This window comes from Echeneis naucrates, chromosome 13, assembly GCF_900963305.1.
Source record: "Echeneis naucrates chromosome 13, fEcheNa1.1, whole genome shotgun sequence".
Classification (NCBI taxonomy): Eukaryota; Metazoa; Chordata; class Actinopteri; order Carangiformes; family Echeneidae; genus Echeneis; species Echeneis naucrates.
Window position 1 is genome coordinate 25,516,529 of NC_042523.1, and position 27,584 is coordinate 25,544,112.

General features: G+C 41.7%; 1 protein-coding gene across 3 annotated transcripts in view; it reads left to right on the plus strand.

Annotated features, from left to right (window-relative positions):
• The window catches only part of nf1a (neurofibromin 1a), a 44,129-nt gene extending 27,359 nt beyond the window's left edge, over positions 1 to 16,770 (plus strand). Inside the window, exons 36-57 of one of the 3 annotated variants that reach the window (XM_029516701.1) lie at positions 1,215 to 1,647; positions 1,760 to 2,100; positions 2,702 to 2,904; positions 3,583 to 3,776; positions 3,851 to 3,991; positions 5,630 to 5,909; positions 6,006 to 6,220; positions 6,574 to 6,635; positions 6,727 to 6,868; positions 7,407 to 7,508; positions 7,702 to 7,842; positions 8,590 to 8,716; positions 8,966 to 9,097; positions 9,425 to 9,560; positions 10,037 to 10,197; positions 10,522 to 10,644; positions 10,766 to 10,884; positions 10,975 to 11,075; positions 11,555 to 11,697; positions 11,829 to 11,875; positions 13,122 to 13,338; positions 13,641 to 16,770. In XM_029516701.1, the coding sequence (XP_029372561.1) occupies positions 1,215 to 1,647; positions 1,760 to 2,100; positions 2,702 to 2,904; positions 3,583 to 3,776; positions 3,851 to 3,991; positions 5,630 to 5,909; positions 6,006 to 6,220; positions 6,574 to 6,635; positions 6,727 to 6,868; positions 7,407 to 7,508; positions 7,702 to 7,842; positions 8,590 to 8,716; positions 8,966 to 9,097; positions 9,425 to 9,560; positions 10,037 to 10,197; positions 10,522 to 10,644; positions 10,766 to 10,884; positions 10,975 to 11,075; positions 11,555 to 11,697; positions 11,829 to 11,875; positions 13,122 to 13,338; positions 13,641 to 13,783 (3,703 nt within the window). In that variant the 3' untranslated portion in view covers positions 13,784 to 16,770. The remainder of the gene's footprint in view (positions 1 to 1,214; positions 1,648 to 1,759; positions 2,101 to 2,701; positions 2,905 to 3,582; positions 3,777 to 3,850; positions 3,992 to 5,629; positions 5,910 to 6,005; positions 6,221 to 6,573; positions 6,636 to 6,726; positions 6,869 to 7,406; positions 7,509 to 7,701; positions 7,843 to 8,589; positions 8,717 to 8,965; positions 9,098 to 9,424; positions 9,561 to 10,036; positions 10,198 to 10,521; positions 10,645 to 10,765; positions 10,885 to 10,974; positions 11,076 to 11,554; positions 11,698 to 11,828; positions 11,876 to 13,121; positions 13,339 to 13,640) is intronic. The other 2 variants (XM_029516703.1, XM_029516702.1) reach the window with 2 other exon arrangements.
• The last annotated feature ends 10,814 nt before the right edge of the window (positions 16,771 to 27,584 follow it).

Consider the following 27,584-nt stretch of genomic DNA (forward strand, 5'->3'; position numbering starts at 1 on the left):
ATAACCCAAGTTAAACCACAGCATATGAGCTCACTGACTGAAGCAGCAGTTTACTGAGGTTACCTTTCAGACCACAAGCGGCATGTCCTCTAGATCCCGGGGAACCTCAAGACAGGAGTCCTTAAAACCAGAACATTGCATCAGACTGGCCGTCTCCTCAGCCTCACAAGAAATTGCCATGGTCCCCATGTCAAGTCCTGCTCCACCCTCTTTCCTTGCCTCTTGTATTCCAGTCTGCCTCTCTTCTTCCATCTTGCTTTCTGCTCTCACCTCCTCAAGCACGACGCTGGCGTCACAAGGCCCAACCATTCCTTCCATCTCTGGCTGCTCGGTGTCCCAATAGCTTGCAGTGCTCACCAAGTCCATGTTGGACCGGGTGGTCCGGGGAGCATAAATCCGCTGCTGAATATGGCAGATTTGGCATGCCAACACTATGGTGGCAACCAGAAGGCAGACAATCAAACCCCCTGCTGAGCCTATCGCAATCAGACCCATCTCGGTGTCAATCAAGCAGTCAGCTCGAGTGGCATTGGTGTCTGTATCAGGAAAGTTTGTGTGATCCAAAGTTGTGAGGTTGGCCTCCACCAGAAGGGGTGAGTTTAGCGTTGGAGCTTCCATATTAGCTGTAACACCCTGACCCTGGCCTGCATTAGCAGGATAGAGCAGCAGCTGGATGAGCAGCAGAAACAGCCAGAGTAATGTTCTGGTGTCTCCCATCATGGTCTTTAAAAAAAAAAAAAAAGAATATCATAAATGGAAACTTTCTGTATCATTTCGAACTGACAACTGATTTAATCTCCTGACTCACTTAGCCTCAGTGGATTTAAGTTTGAACTGGTTTCACCTCCAGTGTAATTCAGAAAGAAGCTGCAATATCTCAGATGTACAATACTTACTTGAAGTTGTATGGCAGCCGTCTTGGTAGAGAGATGAACTGAGAACCCTGTTCCACAAGTAGTCTTGAAATGCTCTGAACTCACTTCCTGACCCTCTCAGTGGTCTGGTAATTTCAGGGTTTCTGGTTTGAAACCACAGAGGCTGAATAGCTCTTAAAATGAAAGAAATACAAAATAAGTTTCTCAGAAACCTAAACATATTATGTTATTAACAACTTAAGGCAAGCTTATGTAACAAAACTCACTCATGTATAATTTACTCTAGAAGGCCTGAATTAATATTTGTCTCTTTTTAAATCTCCAAACTTCTTTCTTTAGGTTCAAAACCGGCCAGATAAACGGTGACCTGCTCATCTACCATGTTCTCCTTACTCTGAAACCCTACTATGCTAAGCCATATGAGATCGTGGTAGACTTGACACATGTAGGACCCAGCAATCGTTTCAAGACTGACTTCCTATCCAAGTGGTTTGTGGTCTTTCCCGGCTTTGCCTATGAGAATGTAGCAGCTGTTTATGTTTACAACTGCAACACTTGGGTGAGGGAGTACACCAAGTACCATGAACGTCTACTTACGGGTCTAAAGGGCAGCAAGCGTCTCCAGTTCATTGACTCTCCAGCTAAGCTAGCTGAACATATTGAGCCAGACCAACAGAAGCTGCCTGCTGCCACACTGACCCTGGAAGAGGACCTCAAGGTTTTCCACAATGCCCTCAAGTTGGCCCACAAAGACACCAAGGTCTCAATAAAGGTGAGGATGCAGCCTTAGCAGTTATGCCTGGGATGAATTAGATTAGTAAAGGCTAGTAAACTCTTAGTTATTAAATTCAAATTTTGAGCACTATCATATTGTTCTTAATCAGGTGGGTTCGACGGCAGTTCAGGTGACTTCAGCTGAGCGGACCAGGGTTCTTGGCCAGTCAGTCTTCCTCAATGATGTCTACTATGCATCAGAAATAGAGGAGATTTGCCTGGTGGACGAGAGCCAGTTCACCCTCACCATGGCCAACCAGGGCACACCGCTCACATTCATGCACCAGGAGTGTGATGCCATCGTTCAGTCAATCATCCATATCCGAACACGCTGGGAGCTGTCGCAGCCTGATTCCATCCCTCAGCACACCAAGATCAGACCTAAAGATGTCCCTGGCACTCTGCTGAACATCGCCTTGCTCAACCTGGGCAGCTCTGACCCCAGCCTCAGGTCAGTCCTACAGGGACTCAGTCAAGGAAGGAGTCTCACCAGCTGTGAACTCTGACCTGCAGCTGCTGATTGCTTGTCCAATCACTATTTCATTTTTATACTGTACTTCCTAGTCTACAATGGATCAAGTCATTTCTGCATATTTTCAGTAACCTTGTATTTTTAGTAATGTACACATACAGTACATTCATATTGCAATACTACTATTTATACTTTTATTAAATATTAAATACAGTACTATCAACATTTTTTATTATGTTACTATACTACCACTAATCAGACTATAATACTATTATGACAAATTTTATTGTACTGCCAAAATCTGATGGTTACTGTGTTATATGATTATGTAACACTAACCCTAATCCTAGTTCTATGATATTATTATCTTATACTACAGGATCTAAAATGCTCTACAATGAACCAGTAAGATTTCCTTACATGGCAGACCCAGACCAGGAACAACAGACCTGGCTAGAGGGCTTCTTGGAGCCTTGTTTAGATTAGTGCTTTCAGACACCTGATCATTTCTGTCCACGCCAGAGTGAAAAAGATACATTGTATGGGCACCACGTAAACTTCCAGCTTGTCTTTCCCAAAGGTCAGCGGCGTACAATCTGCTATGTGCTTTGACCTGCACCTTCAACCTCAAGATAGAGGGCCAACTTCTGGAAACATCTGGCCTCTGCATCCCAGCCAACAACACCCTCTTCATCGTCTCCATAAGTAAGACTCTGGCAGCCAATGAGCCCCATCTGACTCTGGAGTTTCTGGAGGAGTGCATCTCAGGTTTCAGCAAGTCCAGTAAGTTCAGCGGCTGTCTCCTGGCAGACGTGCTGTCACACAGGTTCACTTAAGATCTTTCACCAGTCAGTGTTCTATCAACCATTTTTAAACTACAACATATGTTTGGCAGAGCTCCCTTTTCCAGAGCATTTAAGATTTCAGTTAATATACTCACAAAATAAAGTAATCAGCTGAGCTGGAGTGGAAACCTGACTGCCACCTCTTTTTAGATCAGCACTGTTGTTAGGGAAATACTGTAGTTGAACTTATCTCGAGGCAACTGGACATTCTCTGGACATTGCAGTCCAAACAAGAACAATGAGATCTTACAACATCTAACTCTTTATTTTCTACATTAATAGAGTGGAAAATAACAAAAAACAAATTACAAAATTTGAAGCAGAAATAGTTCGGTGAACTTCACATCTAATTATCTAATGGGACAAAAAGATGCAGGTTTCACATATAAGAAATTAGGAATTTGGCTCCTCCAACTGGGAAACCTTACTTAGAGTTGAATCAGTGGGGCAGCCTTCTTAAACCCAGAGCTCCCTCTCAGAAAACACCAGACCAATCGGGACAGGTCAGTATTTCTCTACGGAGAGAAAACACCAGCACCTTTGAACTGATGTGAAGCTGCAGTAGTCTTGTGTCGTAATATGACTAAGAGCTTATTAATGGCGGGTGTTGTTGCAGGTATTGAGCTGAAGCATCTCTGCCTGGAGTACATGACACCCTGGCTGCAAAACCTGGTTCGTTTCTGCAAGCACAATGATGATGCCAAGCGCCAGCGTGTCACTGCTATTCTGGACAAACTGATTACCATGACCATCAATGAAAAGCAGATGTACCCCTCCATTCAGGCCAAGATTTGGGGCAGTCTGGGCCAGGTGAGTACTGCATGCCTGCAGTGTGAGCAGCCATATGGGAGAGCTGGCCTCTAACTCTGTCCTTATGTCCTCAGATAACAGACCTGCTTGATGTGGTGTTGGACAGCTTCATAAAAACCAGTGCCACTGGAGGTCTGGGCTCCATCAAAGCAGAAGTCATGGCTGACACCGCCGTGGCTTTGGCTTCAGGCAATGTCAAATTGGTCTCCAGTAAAGTGAGTCTGCATTGGACTGATACTTGCACACACTTGAGCACTTAACATCCAGAAGTTGTCATTTCTGAGTAAGATGATGGTGCTACTGTAGTGAAAACACACACATGCTTACAGATATACATACACCCACGCTGTGTTGGTAAGACCAACTGAGGTCAGTCCTCTTTGTTTGCATGCAGCTGTTTCTTTAAAACAGTTGACTGAGCTGCAGTAACTGTATAATGATGGTATGTGACTGCCTCACATACCAAGGAACCACAAACTCTTTTTGTAACAGTCACACATTAACGGTGTCTATCTAGACACTGAGGCGGGTTCATCTGTTGAGCACCTTTCAGCATTGACGGAATCCTAAGTGCTGCTGTGCCTCCACTACATCTGGAGCAGATGCTCTGCTTTAGTGTTTCACCTCCAACAAATGTCCACTGTGGAACCAAGAAGAGGCTGAGGAAGGGAAAGACTGAGCAGGAACAATAACCACATGGCTTCCTGGTTCAGACCAAAGTACCGAAGTACACATACCCATAATACAGCTGGGCTGATTTACTGTCAGTGTGAATCTTTATCCGCTCTTCACTGCAGTGTGAAGCTGTTTACACTTCTTCAGGACTTAACAGAAAGTTGAAATTTGAAATCTACATTAGATTAAATTAAGAAATACTTACTGTTGGAAGAAATGACCCCAGGGACTGAGAGTAACCAAGAGACCAAGTCCTCCTGTCACTTTCCATCATCTGTGTGTGCAGCCTCAGATAAACAAACACAACATACACAGACAGACAAAAGACGAGCCGGGCCCTGGCTCCTATTATGGCCCACAGCAGCTTTCCACTGAATAGTGGCCATTGTGAAGCCTTTTGACGAAGAACAGCTCATCAGTGGTTATTTCACAGAGGAACAGCTCCCTCAGAGAGTTTCTGCCGGTTCTCCTACGTAGACCTTTGGTCTTCATGACAACAGATGAACAGGTGTACCTGTGTGGTGAAACAAACAAGTATCCATATTGGAGTTATTCAAGCTTCCTGTATGATGTCATAGCAGGACAGCCTGTTGAGCACAATGCCCTCTTGTCTGCCACTCTTCAACTCTTTGTCACCCAGAGTTGAATAAATGCAGTTTTCTAATGTAGGGACTTCAGCTCTGTGTCCACAGAGACACAGAGTGTTTGCCGCTCACTGAGGTCTGTCACTGAGTCTGAGACATGTTCGTGAACTTGAGACTCAGGGAGCTGTTCTGTAGTTTCAATTTCAACTTATTCTGATGTGAAGCTGCAGGAAGTAGATGAGTTTCAAAGGGTGGGGAAGGCTTGATCTGCTCTGATAATTTTAAATCAACTGTGAGGTGAAAGTGTATGGAGATGAAGTCAACTCTGATCTGCTGTGAGCTTGGCATCTTTTAAGACAAACTCTGCTTACTGGGTCTGTACCTGCTGAGGCCTGACAGCAGAACAGCTGGTCAAGATTCATTTTCTTCAAGACTTGGAGAAGACCAAACATTGAGATCAAAGATAGTTGGTTGTGCTTTTGCCTCAGCTGGATCATTGGCGTCACTGCTCGTTGTTGTTTAATGTCAAAAAAGCTGAGGTTGGCATCTGTCTGTGATGGTTTAAATGTGCTCTTCTCTCACTTTTTGGGACAGGTCATTGGTCGGATGTGTAAGATCATAGACAAAACGTGCCTGTCACCAACACCCACACTGGAGCAACATTTGATGTGGGATGACATTGCCATCTTGGCACGCTACATGCTCATGCTGTCCTTTAATAACTCTCTGGACGTTGCTGCCCACCTGCCTTACCTGTTCCATGTGGTTACCCTCCTGGTAGCCACAGGCCCGCTGTCCCTCAGGGCCTCCACCCATGGTTTGGTTATCAACATCATCCATTCCCTCTGCACCTGCTCACAGCTCAACTTCAGCGGTAAGAAAATATTCATGGTGTTCATCTCACACACAATAAAATTGAATAATCTGCATTCTACCCCAACCAATGTGTTTCTGTGCTGAATGATTTCAGAGGAGACAAAGCAAGTCCTGAGGCTGAGCTTGACCGAGTTCTCCCTGCCCAAGTTCTACCTGCTCTTTGGCATCAGCAAAGTCAAGTCAGCTGCTGTCATTGCCTTCCGTTCCAGCTACAGAGACCGCTCTTTCTCCCCAGGCTCATACGAGAGAGAGACATTTGCTCTGTCCTCCCTGGAGACCGTCACTGAGGCCCTGCTGGAGATCATGGAGGTTAGCAGAGACACCAGACCTCTGTCTCCCTTCTCTCATTTACTCGTGACAGATTCCAGCAGAGCAGAATGTTGTATCCTGCAGTTTAATGGTGCTACAAAAATGATTTCGATTTTAGATAAAAAGCTAAAATGGAACAAGGATTTCATCAAGAATGCTGATTTGGAATATCCCAGTTTGGGGATCAATAAAGTAAATCTGTCTATGGTCTTAAAGTGTTGAATGTACTTTAAATAGGTGACAATTGGACTTTGGATTGGATTTTTGTGTGAGGGCTCACCATTTCCACCACTTGGTAGTTTCAGACTTTTTGGATCTGTCTTCTTAGTAACATTTCTTTGTTGACTCCACAGGCCTGCATGAGGGACATCCCAGCTTGCAAGTGGTTAGATCAGTGGACAGAACTCGCACAGAAGTACGAATGTCCTCCCTCCTGGTTCAACCTGTCTATGCTGAGAACATGAATGAGACGTGTGGCTTATGTGTCTCCATGTATTTGATTGCAGGTTTGCTTTCCAGTATAATCCTTCCCTCCAGCCTCGAGCACTGGTAGTGTTTGGCTGCATCAGTAAGAGAGTGAGCCACGGTCAAATCAAACAGATCATCCGCATTCTCAGCAAGGCCAGCCCTCTGCTCAGCATTGACCGGGTGAGTCATATCCTCCTCCTCTGTCACTGTGCTTTGGGTCATTATAGAGATACTCTTTAAATAACTTTATAAAGAGTTTGGTCTAGACCTGCTCTATATATAAAGTGCCTTGATGTAACTTTGTTATGATTTGGCACTATACAAATAAATCTGATTTGATTTGATTTGATACTACAGCCCACCTGCGACCTGCTCCTACCTCAGGGTTCCATCTATTCTGTATGTCGAGTGTAAACCTCAACAATCACTGTCCATTCAGCCTCTCTGCAGAAACGGAAGTTTGTTTTCATAAATAAAATTGAAGAATGCCAGTGGTGGCGGAGAAGATGGGGAGTCATTAGTGTGGTGTTGATGAAGTAATAAACAAACGTATTACTGTACACTGATGATGATGGTTTACACTGATCAAAGTGTGCAGTGTGACTGTAGTGCAAAGGCACAGTTGACATCTTTTTTTCCTTCTCTGATATCATGCAGTGAATGTTTGTTGAAGGTGTTTTCCCCTCCTATCCCCCGGCCTCCCTTTTCTCCATAACAGGGGCTGGAGAGCTGTTTGAAGGGTCCAGACAACTACAACAGTCAAGTCTTGATTGAGGCCACAGTCATTGCTCTAACCAAGCTGCAGCCTCTGTTAAGCAAGGTAATCTCACCTCCATTCTGCCCTCATAAAGCCACCTCCAGCCTCTAGTTTGTTTCTTTATCTTACTGCAGATGTTAGTGTAACCAGTGCAGGCTGGAGTCGGAGTTTCAGAGATTTTAACTCTGACTCTGTTGACTTGGAGACTTGCAGACTTGGAGTTAGTGTTCAAACGTCCCCCCCTTCCTTTGTACAGGAGTCTCCAATGCACAAAGCTCTATTCTGGGTGGCGGTAGCTGTGCTGCAGCTGGATGAAGTCAACCTGTACTCGGCTGGAACTGCGCTGCTGGAGCAGAACCTCCACACTCTGGACACGATGCGCGTCTTCAATGACAAGGTAAAAACAGACACGCACACACATACATGTACTGCACACACCCTTAGGCTGGGACAGCTCGCCGCTGCTGCTGCTGTTGCTGCTGCAGACGTGTGATAAAACTATATGAAGGCTTCTATTTTTTTTTTTTTTTTTTTTTTTTTTTTTTTTTTTGGACAAAGTCGAAGGAGATGTTCGAAATACATTGACATGTTTCGACTGATAGCTGCAGTCTTTGCCAGGCTGGTCACACCCTCTATGCTGAACAGCTGATAAGAGACGTCAGCAAACGCCAGACAACGCTTCTGAAGAAGCTATCAGTCAAAAAATGTCAAGGTAATTCAAACGTCTTCTACTTTGTCTGAAAAACCAAAAAAAGCCTTTATATCACTGAGACAAGAAGCCAAGATTAAATAGTTTGAGCTATTGTGTGTTCAATCTATTGCTCAATCTATAGTCAAAAGTCCAATTTTGATGAAATCTGCATTAATCTGCTCTCTGTAGTCATCTTTTTCATCCATTAACTACAACAGTCCTGTGAGAAAGGTCCATCATTAAGTACAACAACAATATGAAAAAAATGCTAAACTTAATCCCCTAATCCTACCGCAAGAGCAATGAACCCCCCCAACCCAGACTCTTCAGATACACTGATTTATATTTTGACTCTTTGAAGAACAAGACGAAACCTACAACACATTCATCATCTATTGTGGGTTACTATGATGGTGTTGTGAGCTCATACACATCTTGATGTTTTTGTTCCAGAGTCCAGAGGAAGTGTTCATGGAGATCAGGTGTCCTTTGGAGTGGCACTGTAAGCAGATGGATCACTTCGTAGGCCTCAATTTTAGTGCCAACTTCAACTTTGCACTGGCGGGCCACCTGCTGAAAGGTAGAGAGTGGTCAACCAACACTGTGTGGCCTTTTGTCACATCAGGAACATTCACACAATGACAGCAGTAAAAAAAAAAAAAAAAACGATTCGCCCATAACTAACAATTCATCTTCTGCAGGAAGTGATGCTTAACATAGCTCTGACCATTTTCCTTTCTGTGCTCTGTGGTTTTCCATCTACAAACGTTTTTATGTGCCAAACATTTGGACCAGTGTCTGGTCTTTGACTGTCTGCTCTGGTCTCTAGGCTACAGACACCCTTCACCCACCACAGTGGCAAGGACAGTGAGGATCCTACACACACTGTTGACTCTCATCAGCAAGCATCTGAAATGTGACAAGTTTGAGGTGAACACGCAGAGTGTGGCCTATCTGGCTGGTGAGTAACGGCTGTGTCATGGCCTTTGTTCACTAATCCTGCTCCCCTGAACTTTGGTCAGATATCAAAACGAAATCAGCAGGACCAGACACTCATTATGATGAAGACGTGTGCCGTACCTTAGTGTAGGTAGGAAAGTGGAGGCTTTGAGTTAACAGCTGCTGCGTCTGAGCATCTGTGAGCGTCTGTTAGCTCCTGTCGCTGAGCCTTAACACAATAAAGACCAAATGTGTGAAACATCACGTCTTCTTGGTTGGGTTGATTTGGTGGTCGGGGCCTGCCCTGCTGTCACTGATAACTTCATTACATCCTTGTCGTTTGGACCAGCACTGCTCACTGTATCTGAGGAGGTCCGAAGTCGCTGCAGTCTCAAACACAGGAAGTCTCTACTGATCTCTGACCTCTCCGTGGACCCAGTGCCCATGGACACCTATTCCAGTCACATCACTGACCCAAGCTGCAGGTGAGCTGCTAACAGCAGAGTGCATCGTCTGATCCTACAGCAAAGAAGCAAACTGTATAACAGTTAGCATAACTGAGCTGTCGTTTCCACAAAAGTTAACAACCTCCACACAATTCCCTGATTTATGTCTCCGAAGCTAAATGAGCCTCAGTTAGAGAGGACCTGACTTGTGTCCTGTTCAAAACATCTGTTCTAAAGAATGGAAATCGTCTATCTACACTTCCATTAAAAAAAACAGCTAAAGCTAAATATTCGTTGGTCTGATTATGAAGTGAATATCTCTTCTCATTTTGATTGAAAGACATTCATGTTTTTTCAATGGTTTGTTTTGTAGCCAATGAGTTGATGGGTAGCGAGGAGAATTTGTTTGTTCAGTCTCATGGTGGCATTAAAGCAAACTCAATAATTTGACCAAAAGCCAGAAGAGACGGAATGTGTCAGAGTTTGTAGAGTCTTCTCACAGTCCCTTCTTTCAGGACTCTGCGAGAGACTCAGCCCTGGACGTCCCCTCAGAATTCAGAACGCTATCTTTCAGCCCATCACTACCCGACAGTGGGCCAGATCAGCCCACGAACACGCAAATCCATGAGCCTTGACATGGGTCAGCCCTCACAAGCCAACACCAAGAAGCTCCTGGGTACGATTAATCTTGAAGCTATTTACAGTTCACATCAGCTTTACTTCCAGAGTATCAAAGGGTATGAAGGAACTTTTCACTTAGTACTGGTCTTCACCTTTACAAAAAAAAGACCACTTAGTATAGTCTTGGGCTATAATTCCTTCACTAAGAGGAGGTTCAGGACTCACCAGAGCCAGCTTGAACTTAAGGTTTTGTCACAGAGGACAGTTTGAAGCGTAATCATAAATGTAGAGAGTGAGTGTGCCTAGACCATGGGCTGGTTAAGTTGCTCTCATGTGAGACCTCCAGATTGTAGAAGTATTTACTGTGTTTTTTGGCCAGGCACCAGGAAAAGCTTTGATCATCTCATATCAGACTCCAAAGCACCAAAGAGACCAGAGATGGAGTCCGGGATGACCACTCCACCCAAAATGAGACGCGTAGCAGAGAATGACTATGAGATAGGTGAGAGGAAACTCTGATCATGTCCTTGAAAGACCTACAAATCTGGTGGATTTCAATGGTCTGAAGTATTCAGTGGACCTGGGGTGAGATAAATTTTTAATATTTCTGTTATAAATTACAGAGACACAAAGAATTGGAAACTCTCATCTTCGCAAAGTGTCTGTATCAGAGTCCAATGTACTCCTGGATGAGGAGGTTCTGACAGACCCAAAGATCCAGGCTCTGCTGCTTACTGTACTGGTGAGTAATCAACATGAATTGTTCAAAACCAGTTCATACAAGTGGAGCATGGCTGCAAGTGAGGAAATTATTGTTACTCTGATTCTCCAGGCCACCCAGGTCAAATACACCACTGATGACTTTGACCAGCGAATCCTGTACGAGTACTTAGCTGAAGCTAGCGTTGTCTTCCCAAAGGTTTTCCCTGTGGTGTAAGTATCCAGTCAGAAACCTCACACTTCTGAGCATCTGACTTTGTGCATGAGACAGTTGCAGGGTAAGTGGAGCTTGCTGCACTGTGGAGAGAAAACTTGCATGGTCGAATGTTTTTGGGATGTTCTGCTGAGGGTTAGGGTTTCCTTAATTTTAATAATGAAGACAAATGTGGACCTGTGTCTGTTCTGACCTGTGCCAATCTCTCTTTGACTTCAGCTCTGACATAAGATGTCTGTTCTGTTCTTAGAACATGACTGAGCTGCTGTTCTCAACCTTTTGACTGCTGATCCAAATGTCAGCCAGTGTTTGTGCCATGCTGTGGCTTCTAAATAAATTGTCAGCTAGAAATGGAAATCTAAAAAAAATGCTGCATATCATGAAATGCTGTCATGAAGTCAGAAGCTGTGGAGCTGAGTGGATCCACATGTGGCGCTGCATTGATTCTGACATATCAAATGTGTTTGTGCAATCTCAGCCACAACCTCCTCGACTCAAAGATCAACACTGTGCTGTCCATGTGCCAAGACACCAACCTCCTGAACCCCGTCCACGGCATCGTCCAGAGTGTGGTGTACCATGAGGAGTCACCCCCCCAGTACCAGCCTTCCTATTTGCAAAGTAATGCATGTTCTCTTCACTGCAACAAGTAGTTCCTAAATAATTGACTAATTCCACAACAGTTAACTGAGGCCTAGACCCCCTACTCCCACCCCTAACCCCCTTTTTCTCTCCTTTCTGTGATTTCAAAGGCTTCGGCTTTAATGGACTTTGGAGGTTTGCTGGACCTTTCTCGAAGGTATGGAGGACTCTTTTGTCCACTTTGTCATTTTCTCCCTGCAGCCACACAGCAGAAATTCAGCTTACCAACCAGTCGCATCTCGCTTCTATAACCAGATGGAAAATTTGTTTTGTATTACATGGATAGCTACACCCAGTGGTAGTGCCGCCATCATTCTGACATGAAGAGGTCTGAATAACAGAAATCTACTCTAAAGCTGGAGCAGGTTCTTGGTAAGAGGAGACCTAAAACATGATGATTACGCTGAGCTCCAGATCCTGTGTGGAGATGCATAAACCTGGAAAAAAGGCAGTGTCTGTGTCCGAAACTGCTCCCGATCTGTGGAGATCGTCATTTTCTCTGGTGTCCGAAATCTTTTGCGACAAAATGCAGTGCACTGAAAGTATCCCACAATGCATTGTGAAAAGTAATGAATAGCCGATGGTTACTAACCTAAGCAAGATATCCCATCATGCATTGCACTCACATTTCAAAAACAAGTGAATTAAACATACTGTTTACATTAACGTAAAGAGCATTAACATTGTGCAAAATATAGAATAATCAGACATTCAAGTAACATTTGATTACAATTAAAAACTGTTACCTAAGAGCCAAGAGAATAAAAAATAAAAATATAATAAAAAGACCAAATACGAGAGTAAAAATTACAGTACAGTGCAAGATTGTCAAAAGCCTTTAACAAAATGCAATGATAAACAGAAATGTTTCTTCTTCTGTCTTTAGCTGTGAGTTGGGTATGTTCTAATTGTGTGACAGCGATGATGCAATCAGTGGCACCAAAAGTAGTGTCCGAAAGCGATTTTGTCAATGAGTTCACTATATATTGTCCACTACGTTCATCTCCCTATATAGGGAGCCGGGAGTGGGGGGTGGTTTTGGTTTTTGATGGCTTGTAGACTGATGAGCATAAGGCTGCAACGTGTCAAGGAAACAACTGGAGAGGTCTGAAACCTTCAGCCCTTTTAGCAAGAGTCCAAAATATATTGGACACACTACTGTTTGTTGGTGATTTTTGGAGAGATACCATTGTGGTTGAAGAGGAGAATAATGAAGCTCAAAGAAATATGAAATCCATAAAAGTCAATTGCTGAAAAGTTCAGGTTGAAAAAACAATAAGAAGGTAGAAATAGGTGAGAAAGGTGTCCAAATACTGATGTAATATGTCACCTTCGTCACTTATCAGACTGAACTTATTGTTCTTCAGTCAGATGGTTACAGATCTTCTTCATTTGTCATGCAGCAAACACAGATACCTGATTATGCCGAGCTGATCGTGAAGTTTCTGGAGGCGTTGATTGACAGTTACCTGCCAGCAGCTGATGAGGAGCGAGGGGAGGAGCAACTGAGGACTCCCACATCGCCCTACCCCCCTACCAGCCAGAGTCAGCTCAGCATCACTGCCAACCTCAACCTGTCTAATTCTATGACTTCCTTGGCCACTTCACAGCACTCACCAGGTGTGTCTCTCTCTCTCTCGCTCGCTCTCTCTCTCTCTCTCTCTCTCGCTTCCTCTCTTCACCACCCCCGCACTGACACACATACACACAGACACACACTATTTGAGGCTACAATAAATTTGAAAATATTGTGTTCAATATGTTTAGGTTCTCGCTGAATGTGTTGGACATTCAGGGTCACCAGGCAACTGTCCCTCCGCAGCACCAAAGAATATTTCAGAACTAAAGTACAGTTTAGAAGACAGGACTTTCCTGTCCAGCTATTAAACCTGCATTCTGTGTGTCCTCTTGTGGTCCTCCAGGTATTGACAAGGAGAACGTCCAGCTGTCTCCCAGCTCAGCTCTGTCCAGTGGCTGTCGTACTCGCCACGGCTCAGCCAGTCAAGTCCAGAAGCAGCGTAGTGCGGGCAGCTTCAAGAGACCCAGCATCAAGAAGATCGTCTGATCAGCAAAAGACCCCCCCACCCTGCCCATCCCACATTTTCCTCCCCTCTACCCCCGCCCTCACCCTTCCTACCCACCAACCCATCAGCCTCATACTGCACTCAACTCGTCCTTATTCCCTCCTCCTCCATGTTTGTTACTGTGGTGGGAGGAAACAGCCTGCTCTCCGCGGAGGAGAAACATCATGGATCGTGGTGAAGAAGCAGCTTGTGTTCAGTTTTTCTTCATGTCCCCAACCCGCTCCTGCAGCGAGGGACACCACACATGGAACTACAGCAAAAGTTGATGGGAGCAGGTCTGGAAACTAAAGTTGAATTTGGACACGGACTGCTCAAGTCTGAGTTCACATTTGTCAGCCCTCCTTATGGTGAAACACTTCTGTCACTCAGATGGACCAAATGACAGCAACAGCGGTGGGGGTGGGGCCCCGCCCCCTCAGGCTTGTACATATTTTACATAGACAGATTATGTATAACTAGTCCTTAGTGCTACTTTAATGTTGACGTTTTCTCCATGGTGTGCCTTTGTCAGGGTTTTTCAATGTGTACAATTTGTAAAGTAAAAGTCAAACCTTGCTGGGGACAAAGAACAGGTACTAATTATGGAGGTGAGCCGTCCATATCACGAGTTCACACAAGCTGCATCACAACTGGCCTCCAATGATCGTCAAATATACAATCATCCATATACCCTGTTGCCTGATAATATTTATCCTGTACAGCTAGCTAGTGCTACACAGAATTTTTTTTTTTTTTTTTTTTAAACACCTTTTAGTCTGGAGAGGCAGAAACACTAGAAACAACTCTGTAAATAACTCCAAACCTTTTCTCTGCATGTTATGAGCAATTGCTTTTATTTGGCAGTTTTTGTTGGATATTTTTAGTCTGAAATTTATTTCCATCTGCTTAACTTCTTCATCATTTGACAGTGACAAGGAAAATGTGTATTAGGCAATAATCCTCAACTCTGCTATTCAATTTTTTTTAGATGCCTGTCCAGTAGAATAGAAAAGAGGTGGTGTGATTACAACACACAAAGCGACAAACACCTTAAGTGGGAGAGTAAGACTGTGATTTTTTTTATTTATTTTATTTTTTCCCCCCTTCTCAGAGTTACAGGGATGATCATTCAGTTTGTCATTGATGTGTAGACCATTTGAAACCAACCCGCCTGAAGCACGAGGCTGTTCTGGACAACAGGAGCAAACTTGTCTCCCTCCAAAAATCTAATTTGGGTCTGTTTTCTCTTTGGTCTTAAGGGGTTCAGTTAGAGCTCATTTGCTACAAATCACAATGACAACACATGTCTCTGAGTGAGGTTATAATCCTGCTATCAGGGTTTCAGACAGATCAACCTGCAGCTGAAGCCAACACTTTTGGTCCAACGTTAGAGAGCCTTCAGTGGAGAAATGGGAGTTTTAGAAAGTTTGTCCTCCAGAGAGCAATTAGCCTTCACATCATCAAATATACCGGTGGATATACTTTAAAGAAATTCTTTTAAAACATGCCACCATTAGTTGAAGCTTGGCCCAATGATTAAATGAGGCCTGGCAATGAAATGTGGCGTCAGATTCCTTCTTAGAGCTCATTTGGATGTTGCATTGAAATGGCTGAGGACTGTGCCAGGTTGAATACACAATGGTTTCCTGTAGAAATGGACACATGGTTTGTCAAGGAGCAACACGGGGGCTTCCTTCCTTAACATCTATGCACAGCAAGAGTTGAGTATTGTTGTACAACTGACTTTATTTTTTCTGAGCAGCTTCCTCACACGTATGTGTCATCACATGGAAACATTTGTGAATTACTTCATTTATTTTTATCTTTTATTTTCTTTAATCTCTATAGTTTGTTCAGTCAACACAGCATCACTAGATGAACCACACAGAAAATATTTTCATGTTCACCAAGAAAGACCAGTATAAAGGCAGGAAACATTTTACTCTTAAAAGGATTAAGTTGTCTGGTCCAGTAGATTGTAGCAGCTGAATGGATCCATGGACTGTTCATGTTCCCCTCAACCAAACATGAGTCAGGGCCAGACCAATGAAATAATTTTTCCACAGCTGAAATTTAGAATATTGCTACACAGAGTTAGTGTGTCTGTCACACTTAAGTTTGTCTTAACACCTCTGATGGCAAAGTTTTTTACTTTGAACTAAAACCCTCAGCCCTTAGAGACAGTAATCACACTTGATCTTCATCTTACTTTTAAACTGTCGATGATGTAGTAAATATGAAAAATTCAAGCCCTGTCAATCCCTGACAGTCTTGGTGGATCCCAGATTCAGCTTCTGTGAAACATGTCCGATTTCATGACCACATTGACTAGTTGCTGTTACTCCATGAAACATCAGCCCTGCTGCACATGTACATAGGCTGTATCATACTTAAGTGGCAAGCACAGAGTCTCATCAACTTGAAGCTGTGAGTCTGTATGTTTATTCAGACTCCACAGCAACTTCTCCCCCACCGACTTCACTGACTACACTCCCAAATCTAAAGATGCATCCACCACCCCTGGAGAACTCAATGGTGAGTCTAGCAGAAAAATCTGAAGCTTTATTTCATCACAGTGTTGGCAGATTGCCATTGTTTCCAGGTTTCAGTTTGACTTGTGTCTGGATGGAGAAATTAAGGATTATGTATCCATAACCTCTTAAACAAGTGGTTGACTTGCACTAATTTAAAAACTGTCATGGGTTTGTAAAGAAGAAAAACCTCAAAGTGTGGCATGTTTTATTTGATGTTATGCAAAATCTTATGTCTGTAGAGTATTAGTCTGAGTTTTGATTTTAATGCAGTATGTGTGACAATTGTAAATATTTTGTGTACAATTTGAGATGGTATATTTACTACACTGTACATACATGTGATATTGTATCATTTTGTTTTTGTAAAGCAGTTAGTTTCTGTATAATAATATACAAATTGAACTATTCCAGTGTTAGTAATAAAATGTTTTGCTCTCCACAGCATTTGCATCAGTGACCTTTGTGAAGACTTGCTCTATTACATAATTGTAGCTTTTTTATGACCTTTGGAAACTTCTGCTATGGCCTCTCAAAAATTTGTCATGCTATGATAAATTTAGCATTTCACCATTTTATTGTGTTTTGTAGGACTGACGAGTTTACTGAATCTTTTAATAATAGTTTTATTATATATTTTTTACAGGGTCAATATCGCCAGTATCACTATACTTTTTAATAATTAAAGTGCATGTATCTTCAAACTGCTAAATCTGAATGAAATTTCATGACCTTTAAGTGTTTTTGTGATTTTTCTTGTGGATTATTTAGTTAATCTCAGGACAGAATTTGGGCAAAGCTTTAAGGAAAATAGAAAATATTTATTAAGTTTTTCTTTAGAAACAATAGAACATCAGAACAATACAAACAAATTTAAATAAACAAAGAGCACAAAATCATAACTGAAAAGGTAATAAAAAAAACTTTAAACACGTTTTTCAAGTACGTGTGTGTTTGTTTTAAAGTTTTTTTTTTTTGTTTTAAGGTTTTACAACATTCATACATACGTATGTCAAAGAATTAGCAAAAATTGCAAAATTATCATAAAAAGGGTTTTATAGCTTTTTTGCAGATTAGACAGTTTGCTGTGACATCTGCTTGAAAATTCTGCACCACGGGTGAAGCTCCTTTTTCGTGGCTCTGCCATTCTTCCAATAAAATGCGTGCTGCTGAAGACTGGCAGTCGGCCTGCTGAGTCACCAGACAGTACAACATCTAAACACAAGGGGGAGTGCCTGTCTGCTCTGGGCTGAGGAGCAGCACTCACACAGATGGGCAGCCAGGTCATCTCTGATGAAACTGAAAGTGAAGTATGGATATTTGGATTGATGTGTTCAACAATTGAAATTCATTCATTGGTTTCTTTGAGGTCAAATAATGGTTTAATTTTGGCTTTCACCAGGTAAACCTATCACTCACTCACCCATTTTCTACTACTTTTCTGCCAAGGTTGTGGGGTTTCCTGGAGCCAATCCCTGCAAACCTGATCTTTAGGGTTGAGATGGTTTTGGAAAAAATACTTCTGACTGATTGAATGACCTCCTTTATGTGAATGTTTGTGTAGAGACTATAAATGTTGATAGTAAAGAGGATCGAATCTGCTGGATTTTATAAGTTTTTGACCTCATCAATGAAATCATGTGTTTTTAACTCTGCTGTATAGTGGACAGTGGGTTCAGATAAAGGTTCAAGTACTCTGCTGTTCTGTAGGTTTCACTGCTGCAATAGGAGACAGTGGTGCAACCGGGGGTATCTGAAGAGGCTTGCTCCACTTAGCAGGGTCCTTGTGTACCTTTGGCAACATGTAAATGTCTAGGTCTGGGCTCTGGATCACAGAGTAAAGTGTTTTTTTTTTTTTTTTTTATTGTAACATTTCTTGTGGTTGAGTTTATTGATGATTTGGTTCACTAATGGGATGGTGTCCAGCTCTATAGACCAAAGACCAGGATGATGGTCTGAGGGGGTGAAGAGCAGACAACCTTGGAGATGATGGCTGCCACATGTCGAAAGCTTGCTCCAGGGTAGCTATCAACCTGGAGTTCACAGAATCTGAATGGAGGGCAGTGGGCCAGGTTTGAGTCCCCAATAATCAATGTGTTTTTTCTAATTGTGAGTCCCCAGTCCTTAATTTTTTTAACCGTGTTGATGTGTGTTGTTGGTCTCTGGGTGATTGTTGTGGGTGTAGGTGTCGATGTAGGTGTAAGTGAGTATGTGTTAATGGTTGAAAACCTGTCTGCAGAGGTTTTGTTGGTTGTTCGGCTGTTGTCTGGCTGTGTCCTGGCCATTGTTGGTTGGGGTGCCGTGCGCTGGTCGCAGGCTGAGGCGTTTCTGTTAGGGTTGTTATCGGTTAAGTTGTGTTGATTGTCTGCTGGAGTGTGTTGGTTGTTGACTGCGGTGTCCCGTGTTGTTGGTTGAGCTGAGCTGAACGGATGTGTGGATGAAGGGAGGTCTGCTGCAGGATGGTCCAGGTTCTGGCTGAGGAATCATGAGAAGAGTTGAAGTCCTGGTTGGTGGCTGGAGTGGTCTGTCCTGAGGAAGTGATGGATGGAAGTGGAGAGACGTATGCAGAGGGAAATGTGGGAAATGTAGGAGGCCATAAGAACGCCTCAGGGGTGAGGGGGATTGTTGGGGGTGTATATCTGAGGGAGAGTGCATGTGTGTGTGTGTTTGTGGAAACTTGATAATGCTCAGTGCTTATTCTTATTTGTCTTTGGGTTTTAGTATCCATTAAGCATGACTATGTTGTGTCTTTTTCAGGTAGAGGGGATTGAGGAAGACCTGCTGTTGAAGAAGGGGGCGGAGTTAAAGTTTTTTAGATCCCTGGCCGTGAAGGGTTAGGGGAAAGGGTTAAAAAGACATGTCACCGCGGAGTGGATTAATTGGGATTTTACGATCCCCCTGAATGTATGCTGCGGATGGAAACTTGTTTTAAAGAGCAAAGCATTAGTGTCAGTTTTTTTAAAATAGACTTTTAAATCCAATTTGAGATTGTGAACGAAAATCAACTCCTTTATAAACCGTAGTATCCAAAAAATTTTTTGAATTTCGATTAATTTCTGATTTAATCTGAATCGATGGATCATGTGAATTTAATATTTGAACAAATTTTTCAAATTCTTCCTCCGAATCTTCCCAAATCCCCCAAATATCATCAAGATATCTAAAATATTGTGGAGGTTTTTTTGGGCATTTTGCCATAACTCCTTCCTCTCAATTAGCCATGAATATATTTGCATATGCTGGTGCAAATCTCTTCCCCATTGCTGTACCTTTGACCTGCAAATAATAATTACCATTAAACAGAAAATCGTTTTTCGTTAAATTAATCTTCAACAATTAGATTATTTCCTCATCTGGTCTTTTAGGATCGGGGTATTTATCGAATATCTTTTTTACTGCTTTTAACCCCGCTTTGATATCAATATTTGTATAAAGACTTTCTACATCAAAAGAGAAAAAATAACAATGAGGTGAGACTTTTAATTTTTTAACAATATCAATAAAATGATGTGTCCTTAATGTAAGACGGATGCTTGGTTGAAAGGGGATAAAGATAAAAATCAATATATTCCGCAATACGATATGTTTCGCTTTCACAATCCGACACAATGGGCCTCCCTGGTGGAACCCAAAAGGGGACTGTCCATTTTTCTGGCTCTTTATGTATTTTAGGTAAAATGTAAAATCTGCGCTCTCTAGGTTGAAAATTTCCTTCCAGATATTCCTTCTGTCTCTTACTAATACATTTCTTTTCCTTTAATGTGTTTAGAATTTTCTGTACCACTGGGATTGTTTGTTTATAAATAGGCTCTCTTAGTTTTTTATAATAATTTTTATCATTCAATTGCCGTTCCACTTCAAAAATATATTGATTTTTATCCAAAATCACTACTGCACTTCCTTTATCTGCAGGTTTTATAACTATCGTTTTATTGTTCTTCAATTCTCTAAACGCTTTGACTTCCTGCAACGATAAATTAAGTTTTTCTTTGAACGGTTTATAATGTTTTTTAAATAAATACCAATCAATTAATGTCAATTAATTGCCCGATTTCTATTGGCAGGTTTTCCATTGGCGGCGTCCATGTCGACCGACCTATGAAGGGAAGTGCCTCCTTTTTCCTTGAATCTTTGAAATGAGCTGCTAATTTAAGTTTCCTATGATAATTTTGAATGTCCAATTTTAATTGTGTTTTTTGATCGTTGTATAAATCTATTGTTGGAATAAAATTTAGTCCCCTATTTAATAAGTCAAATTGTGGTCTTGTCAATTTGAAGTTCTTGGCTAACACCATTACATTTTGTGTCAGAAGGGGTCGTTGTCCCCCATCCCCCTCCTGAGGTAGGCTTATCGGGGGACCAAGTTTAAACAGGTCATCCAATGAGTGAGCATGGCACTAGCCGTGTCCTTCGTCCAATATATGTTATCCCTTTCCGTATGGAAATCATTGTTCCGAAGGAGTGGAAGGAACGGCATGTTTTTTGAAATGTGATTATTGAGAATCTGTAGAGTGGCCTGCTCTAACCTGGTCAAAGAGGTGGAATAGTTGATCATGGGCACCCAAACATCTGCATACAGAAACTTGTTTTTCGCTGCCCTCACTGCCCCTTGCATTTGTTTGATGGCTGTTTCTTTACCCTTCTGGGTCCGAGAATTGAGACCGAAAGACAAAACAACCTTTTCCACCTCCACCTGGTTGGTCGATTTCACCACCAGAGCTTGTGCGTGGCGAAAATTGGCTCCCGGATAGCTATCGATCTGTAGATCCGGGACCGAATGTTCCGGAAACTTGGCCAGATTAGAATCACCTAAAATGACCCACTTCCTGTTTATGGTAAGCCCCCAGTCAATCATTTTGCGGTCTGTATTGATGTGTCTATTGACCTTAAACAGCCGCCTCGTTGGAGTGGATGAGAGCCCCGGAAACATATCCCTTTGAGATATGTCCTCCTCAGATTCCTCTTGTCTGTGGAATTGTATGAGGGGTCGTTCATCTTTTGTGGTCTCCGAACTTGGAGCCACGCTTGATTGAAAAGGAGTCAATAATGGACTCCCTTGCATGTCACTGTCAATGTCCTCATCCAATAACCATCTTGGAATCCTTGTCCCGTTAGTCTGCATTGTCTGGTTCCCTCCTTGTGCATCTACCCTATAGTCCTCGATGTTCAAAAGATCACTGTCCTCATCAATAATACAAACATTCCTCCTACGTTGTGGCCTTGGTGGCAAGGGGCTAACATCTTCCTCCTCAACAGACCACACATGTGGAGGCGGGTGTAAGGGCTCCGTCTGGATGGATTGTTCTGTGGTTGTCCGATATGTAGGTCTGATGTGAGTAGCATTGTTCTGTTGTGTGGGCTTGTCTGGAATTGTTGTTGTTTGTTGTTGTGCCTCTTGAGCTGTCTGTTGTTGTGCATCTTGCGTCTTTCCCCTGACTTGTGTGTTGTCTGCATGTGCTTCCTGATTTGTGTGTGATTGTGCATCCTGTGCGTCTTGTATTGGTGGTTGTATGTTGTCAATTTGTTCTCTCTTTATGTCCACAGGTCTTGATTGTGGCTCCCTTCCCTTGTCCGTCTCAGCATGAGACGTCATGAGAGCTTCGGCATGATCAATGACATCCTGTGTGATGCGTTGAAGGTTCTTCCTGGCCCATTTTGTTGCCACCTCAAACGCTGGCTTCCAGTCCTCCATCCAGTGTCGAGAGAGTTCCTCCATCATGGCCTCCAGGCCTGTCTTGTAGTGGTTCTCAAGAATGGTAAGAGTGTTGTAGCCCCAATTGTTAGCATTACCCCTGATGAGATCCACTGTATCCATTGTGGGATGAGCGGGCTTAATCATGACCGCCAAAATCTCTGTCATGCGGGAAATCATCCGTGGCTCCAGTTTTCCTGGTTTGGGTGCTACGTTCTGAAGGTGGTGTACCATTTTGATGACCCCATGCATCTTTCGCACCAATTGTCCAAACTTTGGATCAGTTGGTTGCTGCCTAATTGGCTCTTGTCCTCTAGGTCTGGACGGAAAGAACCTAGGGACGAATCTCCAGTTGTCCTGACGCACCACGGCTGCGTAGGATCTCGATTGGGGACCTAAGTAGTGGTTGGAACGTGGAGGAGGCACTGGCTGGTTAGGGCGGAAGAACTGAGCCTGCCCTCGATTGAGGACAGGAGGGGCACGGTCCTTCCCCCACTTCCTTCCGCCACCCTGGTCCCGGAATGGCTGACGGTGGCGCCCCCTACCGTACTGCACCACCGTCCAGCCCTCATCATATGGACCCATATTGGGTCTTTTATTTTTCTTCTTTTAATTTATTTGTTTATTTATTTATGTGTGTGTTTGTAATGTCGCCTTTGTTATTCTATGTAATAATTTTTAAATTTTAAATTGCTATTTATTAAATCAGATATTTATTAATAATTTATTTATATAATAACTAAAGGCAACAAATAAAATAAATTAAATAAAGAATCAAAAAAAAAGTAAAATGAATAAGTTTTTTAATAAAATAAAATAAACCAATTTGTTTTTAATAAAAAATGAAAATCAATTTTATACACCCAATCGCGACGTTTCGACCTGTAAAGGTCTTCTTCAGGCGTGGGTGTATATGAAAAAGTGTGTGTGTGTGTGTGTGTGTGTGTGTGTGTGTGTGTGTGAGATAGAAAAAATGTGCTGAATGTTGTCCCTGTGAGAGTGAGAAAGAGAATGAGTCTGTATGTGTGCTTCCCCTTTTATACCCTCCTACAAGCTTTCCTTATTTATCGGTTTTAGTTAACTTTGTTTCTTAGTTTCCCAATTTACTTTTTTAGTCAGTTTTTTTTGTTTTTCCATGCAAATAAAGGTTCTTGAATGTATTAACTCAAAATAAAATAACAAAATAATGAAATAAATATTTATTCAAATCTATCAAAATTATTTATACATTTTTTAATCTATTTATATAGTTTTATATATACCATAAAAACATTTTATTTTTATAATGTATTTATTTATTCAATCTATTTAAATATGTATATATAAAAGTATTATTCATCATAATAATTATTTATAATAATAATAATAATAGGGTTAGGGTTAGAATAAGAATAAGGGTTAGGGTTAGGGGTTAGGTAAGGGATTAGGGTTAGGTAGGGGATTTGGAACCGGTATCCTTCTAGGAGGAACCGGAAGCGCACGGTCCATCCCCCACATTCCCTGTCTCCCTTGCCCCAGAAAAGATGGACCGCCAAGGGGGCGGGGCTTGTGCCTCCCATAGCGGACCTCTGTCCATTTTAGTTGGGCGTCGCCCATTTTAAAGTAATTGTTTGTGTTTTTTATCTTTTTTAATGTTTTTAATGTTTTTTTATGTTTTTTAATCTTTTTTAAACTTTTTAAACAACTAAAAACACTTTCCAAAAATTTAGGAAAGGAAAAAATGTATATATAAAAAAATGATCTAATGTAAATAAAAAATGAAAAATGAAAAAAAATATTTATTTATTATATTTTTTAATTTTTTAATGAATAATGTGTGTGTTTGTGTGTATGTATGAATGTGTTTATGTATATGAGTGTGTGCCTCCGGCAACGTTTCGACCCTTTATGGGTCTTCCTCAGGCCTGTGGCACAAAAAAAAGAAAAGAAAAAAGAATTGTGGCTTGGGCTATGGAGATGTTCCTCCTGTGATCGCCTAAGTGAAGGTTAGGGTTAGGGTTAGGGTTAAGAATTTAATAAAGCCAATCATAATTAGGGTTAGGTTCCAAATTAAGGGTCAATAGGTCAATTGGTTTGTTTTAAATTTTTATTATTATATCCAATTAGGGTTAGGGTCAATAGTTCGAATTTGGAGTCATTTGGTACCTATTTTGAAGTGTCGTTTTGGAAAAAGTGTTGGGGTTATAACTAGTTAGGGTTAGTAACTAGAGCCGGATTAGGGTTAGGGTTAGGGTTATGGCGCGAGTTAAGGTTAGGGTTAGGTTTAGAGTTAGGGTTGGGTTGGGGTTAGGTTTGGGATTCTGAAACGGTCGCCCCCGTGAGGAGGCGGCCAAGGGTGCACTCGCCATTACCGGGGGGCCCCCTGGTCACCTCACCAAGCATGAAGTTATTTTTTAGTTTTACTATTTATTTATTTGTTTTTAAATTAAATAAAATAGAAACTTAAATAAAATAATATAAAATAAACTTATTCCCCATAATAATAATTAGGCCTTTAATCATGCACCTGCCGCGACGTTTCGATCGGATTGGATCTTCTTCAGGCTATTTGGTGCATGTGTACCCCCCAAGAAACAGAAATCAAATGAGGGAGAGACTGCTCCTCTCTTGTATTTATACTTTTTCTTTTAGGACCGCCTACTTGGCTTTTACCGAGAAGTTTTAGTTTTCGTCAATTTCTGTTCTTTAGTTTTTAGTTAGTTCTTTTTGTTTTTTCTTTATCGTCATTGTTTTTCATGTATTTTTAATGTATTTCAATTGTATTAAATTATTTTTAAACCCCCTTTATGACTCTTGTGTTTATTTATATTTTAAGGTAAATTTTTCAGGTAATAGGGTTAGGGTTAGGGTTAGGGTTAGGGTTAGGGTTAGTGGGTTAGGGTTAGGGTTAGGGTTAGGTGTGAAGGTGTTTAGGCCATCCCCGTGAGGGGATGGCCTATGCACTGGCCATCAACAGGTCGCCCCCCGGTTCCCGTCCATAATTTTGTTTTTAATTATTTGTTTTTTTCAAATTAAATTAAATCAAATAATAAAACATAAAATATAATAAAACCCCAAACAAAAAGATCAAAATTAGGCCTGTGTGCACCGTCGCGACGTTTCGACCTGATTAGGTCTTCATCAGGCTTGGTGCACAATGATGTTATCCCCCAAACAAACAGAAAAGAAATGAGAGCTCTGCCGCTGCTCGGCTTTATATACTCTCCGGAGCTCCGCCTACTTTGCTTCCTTAGTTTTTTAGTTTTGTCTTTTTTAACTTAACCTCAATCATGAATGTTTTTTAGTTGTTTTTTTAAGACCCATTTTAAATCCAATTATAGTTTTGGTTGTTTTTAATTATGTTTTTAATTCTCAGGTAAGTATTTGTTGTTTTAGATTTATATTTTTTATCATAGTTTTGATTGTTTTTAATTATATTTTTAATTCCCAGGTAAGTATTTATTGTTTTATATTTATATTATTTATCCAGGTAGGTATGATTTTATTCTTTTTTTACAGGTACATTCCAGGTAAGTATTTATATTTTTAATTCAATGTTTTTTTAGGTAAGTCCCCAGGTAAGTATTTGTTTACCAAGTTACTTTTTGATCGAATAAAGATGTTTTTTAAATCCCATGTGTTTGTCTGATTATTAATTTTGTGATTATAATTCCCCTCTTTCGCTCCTTCCTGCTCTTTCCTTTCCATCCCACTTAATTTTCCTAAATATTCCTCCTTCCCTTTTCGTTTCCTTAACACCCCCCCTCCTTAGTCAATCCACCTACCCTTCCTCTAATTAGCCTCGACACTGACTGGTATTATAAATGTCCAAATTAGCCTCACGGGGTCCACAACCTCCCGGGGCTTGACAAAACTGTGCTTCACGGGACCCCAAAACCCGGAGCAATAAAATTTAGACCAGCCAGGGGACTAGGGTTAAGGTTAGGGTTAGGGTCTAGGGTCAGGTTTAGGGCCAGGGTTAGGATAGGGTTAGGGTTAGGGTTAGGGTTAGGGTTAGGGGGTTAGGGTTAGGGTTAGGGTTAGGGTTAGGGTTAGGGTTAGGGTTAGGGTTAGGGGTTAGGGTTAGGGTTAGGGTTAGGGTTAGGGTTAGGGTTAGGGTTAGGGGTTAGGGTTAGGTTAGGGTTAGGGTTAGGGGTTAGGGTTAGGGTTAGGGTTGGGTTAGGGTTAGTGTAGATTATATTTCTGCTGAAATTAAGTGCACTGGCCTAACTGTCAGAGGGTGAGGGTTGGGATGTATCAAAGAGTTTTTTTCTTTTTTTTGATTATTTCTTTTTCTTTTTTGGAGTAAAACGTAGCATCCCCCTTCATTCTCTCAGTCTCCTATAGTCAACCTGCAAAGCAGCAGACCGGGGCTCTGTCGGGCAGGGTTCAAGTCCCGGTTGCGGCAGCAGCACAAAACCTCCCACAATGTCACGAGCAGCACGCCCACAAGCCCAACACATTCATATTGGAGAGAAAGGAAGGGAAAAAAAAAAAAAAAAAAAAAAAAAAAAAAAAAGGGGTTGGGTTAATATAGTTATGGTTTCTTGGATCCTGTATAGGGTCAGCTTGAGATGTTGTTCTGATACATGTTTATCAGCTAAGAATATAGCTCAGCCAAAGGGCAGAGGACCAAGAGCCGGGAGACCAGGGTTCAAATCCCCAGAGGGCCCCCAGTCCTCCAATCCCAAAAGAAACAAAACAAAACGAAAAAAACATTTTTTAGTTAATGTGGTGAGTACTGCCCAGATCTACATGTTGATGGAGATGGTTGGAAACATAAAGTTAAGTGAGGCTATACTTATAATTAAAGGTGTAATAATAAAAGAAATAATAATGATGACACAAATTATAAGGGTGAGTCTCCATATAGAATGAAAATATGATTTAATTAAAGGCTGGAAAGCAGAGAATAGTAATGATAATGAGTTAAAAAACAGAAATATTGTAATGGGCGGCTTACAGAAAAACACCAACATTGTAAGTTTAATAATTTTAATAGACATACATAAGAGAACAAGTAAAATAATAAAAAACTTAAAAGAGTCAGTAATATAAAAATGATGCAATGACAGTGGTAGGAGGTTGAGCACAGAGGTCCTGGAGGCTTGTATTAGGGGTGATAGAGTGATGAACTGGTAAGGGGGGCTAGTAAAGGTCAAAATTGGAATGGGGGAGAAGAGTGAGGGGAATAGTGGGATTCCAGATGGTAGATGGGGGGAGGAAATAAAGTTAGGGTTAGGAAATGGAAGATTAGTTTGATAGATGGTGATAATTAAGGTTAGGGAATGGGAAGTCGGGTTGTTAGGGTTAGGCTAAAGGTCGGGGGTTAACGAGTCAAACAGGTAAGGTGGTTAGGGTTAAGGTAGGGGGGTTAAGGTCAAGGTTAAGGTTAGGGTTAAGTGTAGGGGGTTAACCAGTCAGGTGGGTAAGGTGGTTAAGGTTAAGGTAGGGGGGTTAAGGTCAAAGGTTAAGGTTAGGGTTAAGTTTAGGGGGTTAACCAGTCAGGTGGGTAAGGTGGTTAAGGTTAGGGTAGGGGGGTTAGGGTTAGGGTTAGGAGAATAAGAGGACCAATTAATAGAATAATTAATAATAAAAAAA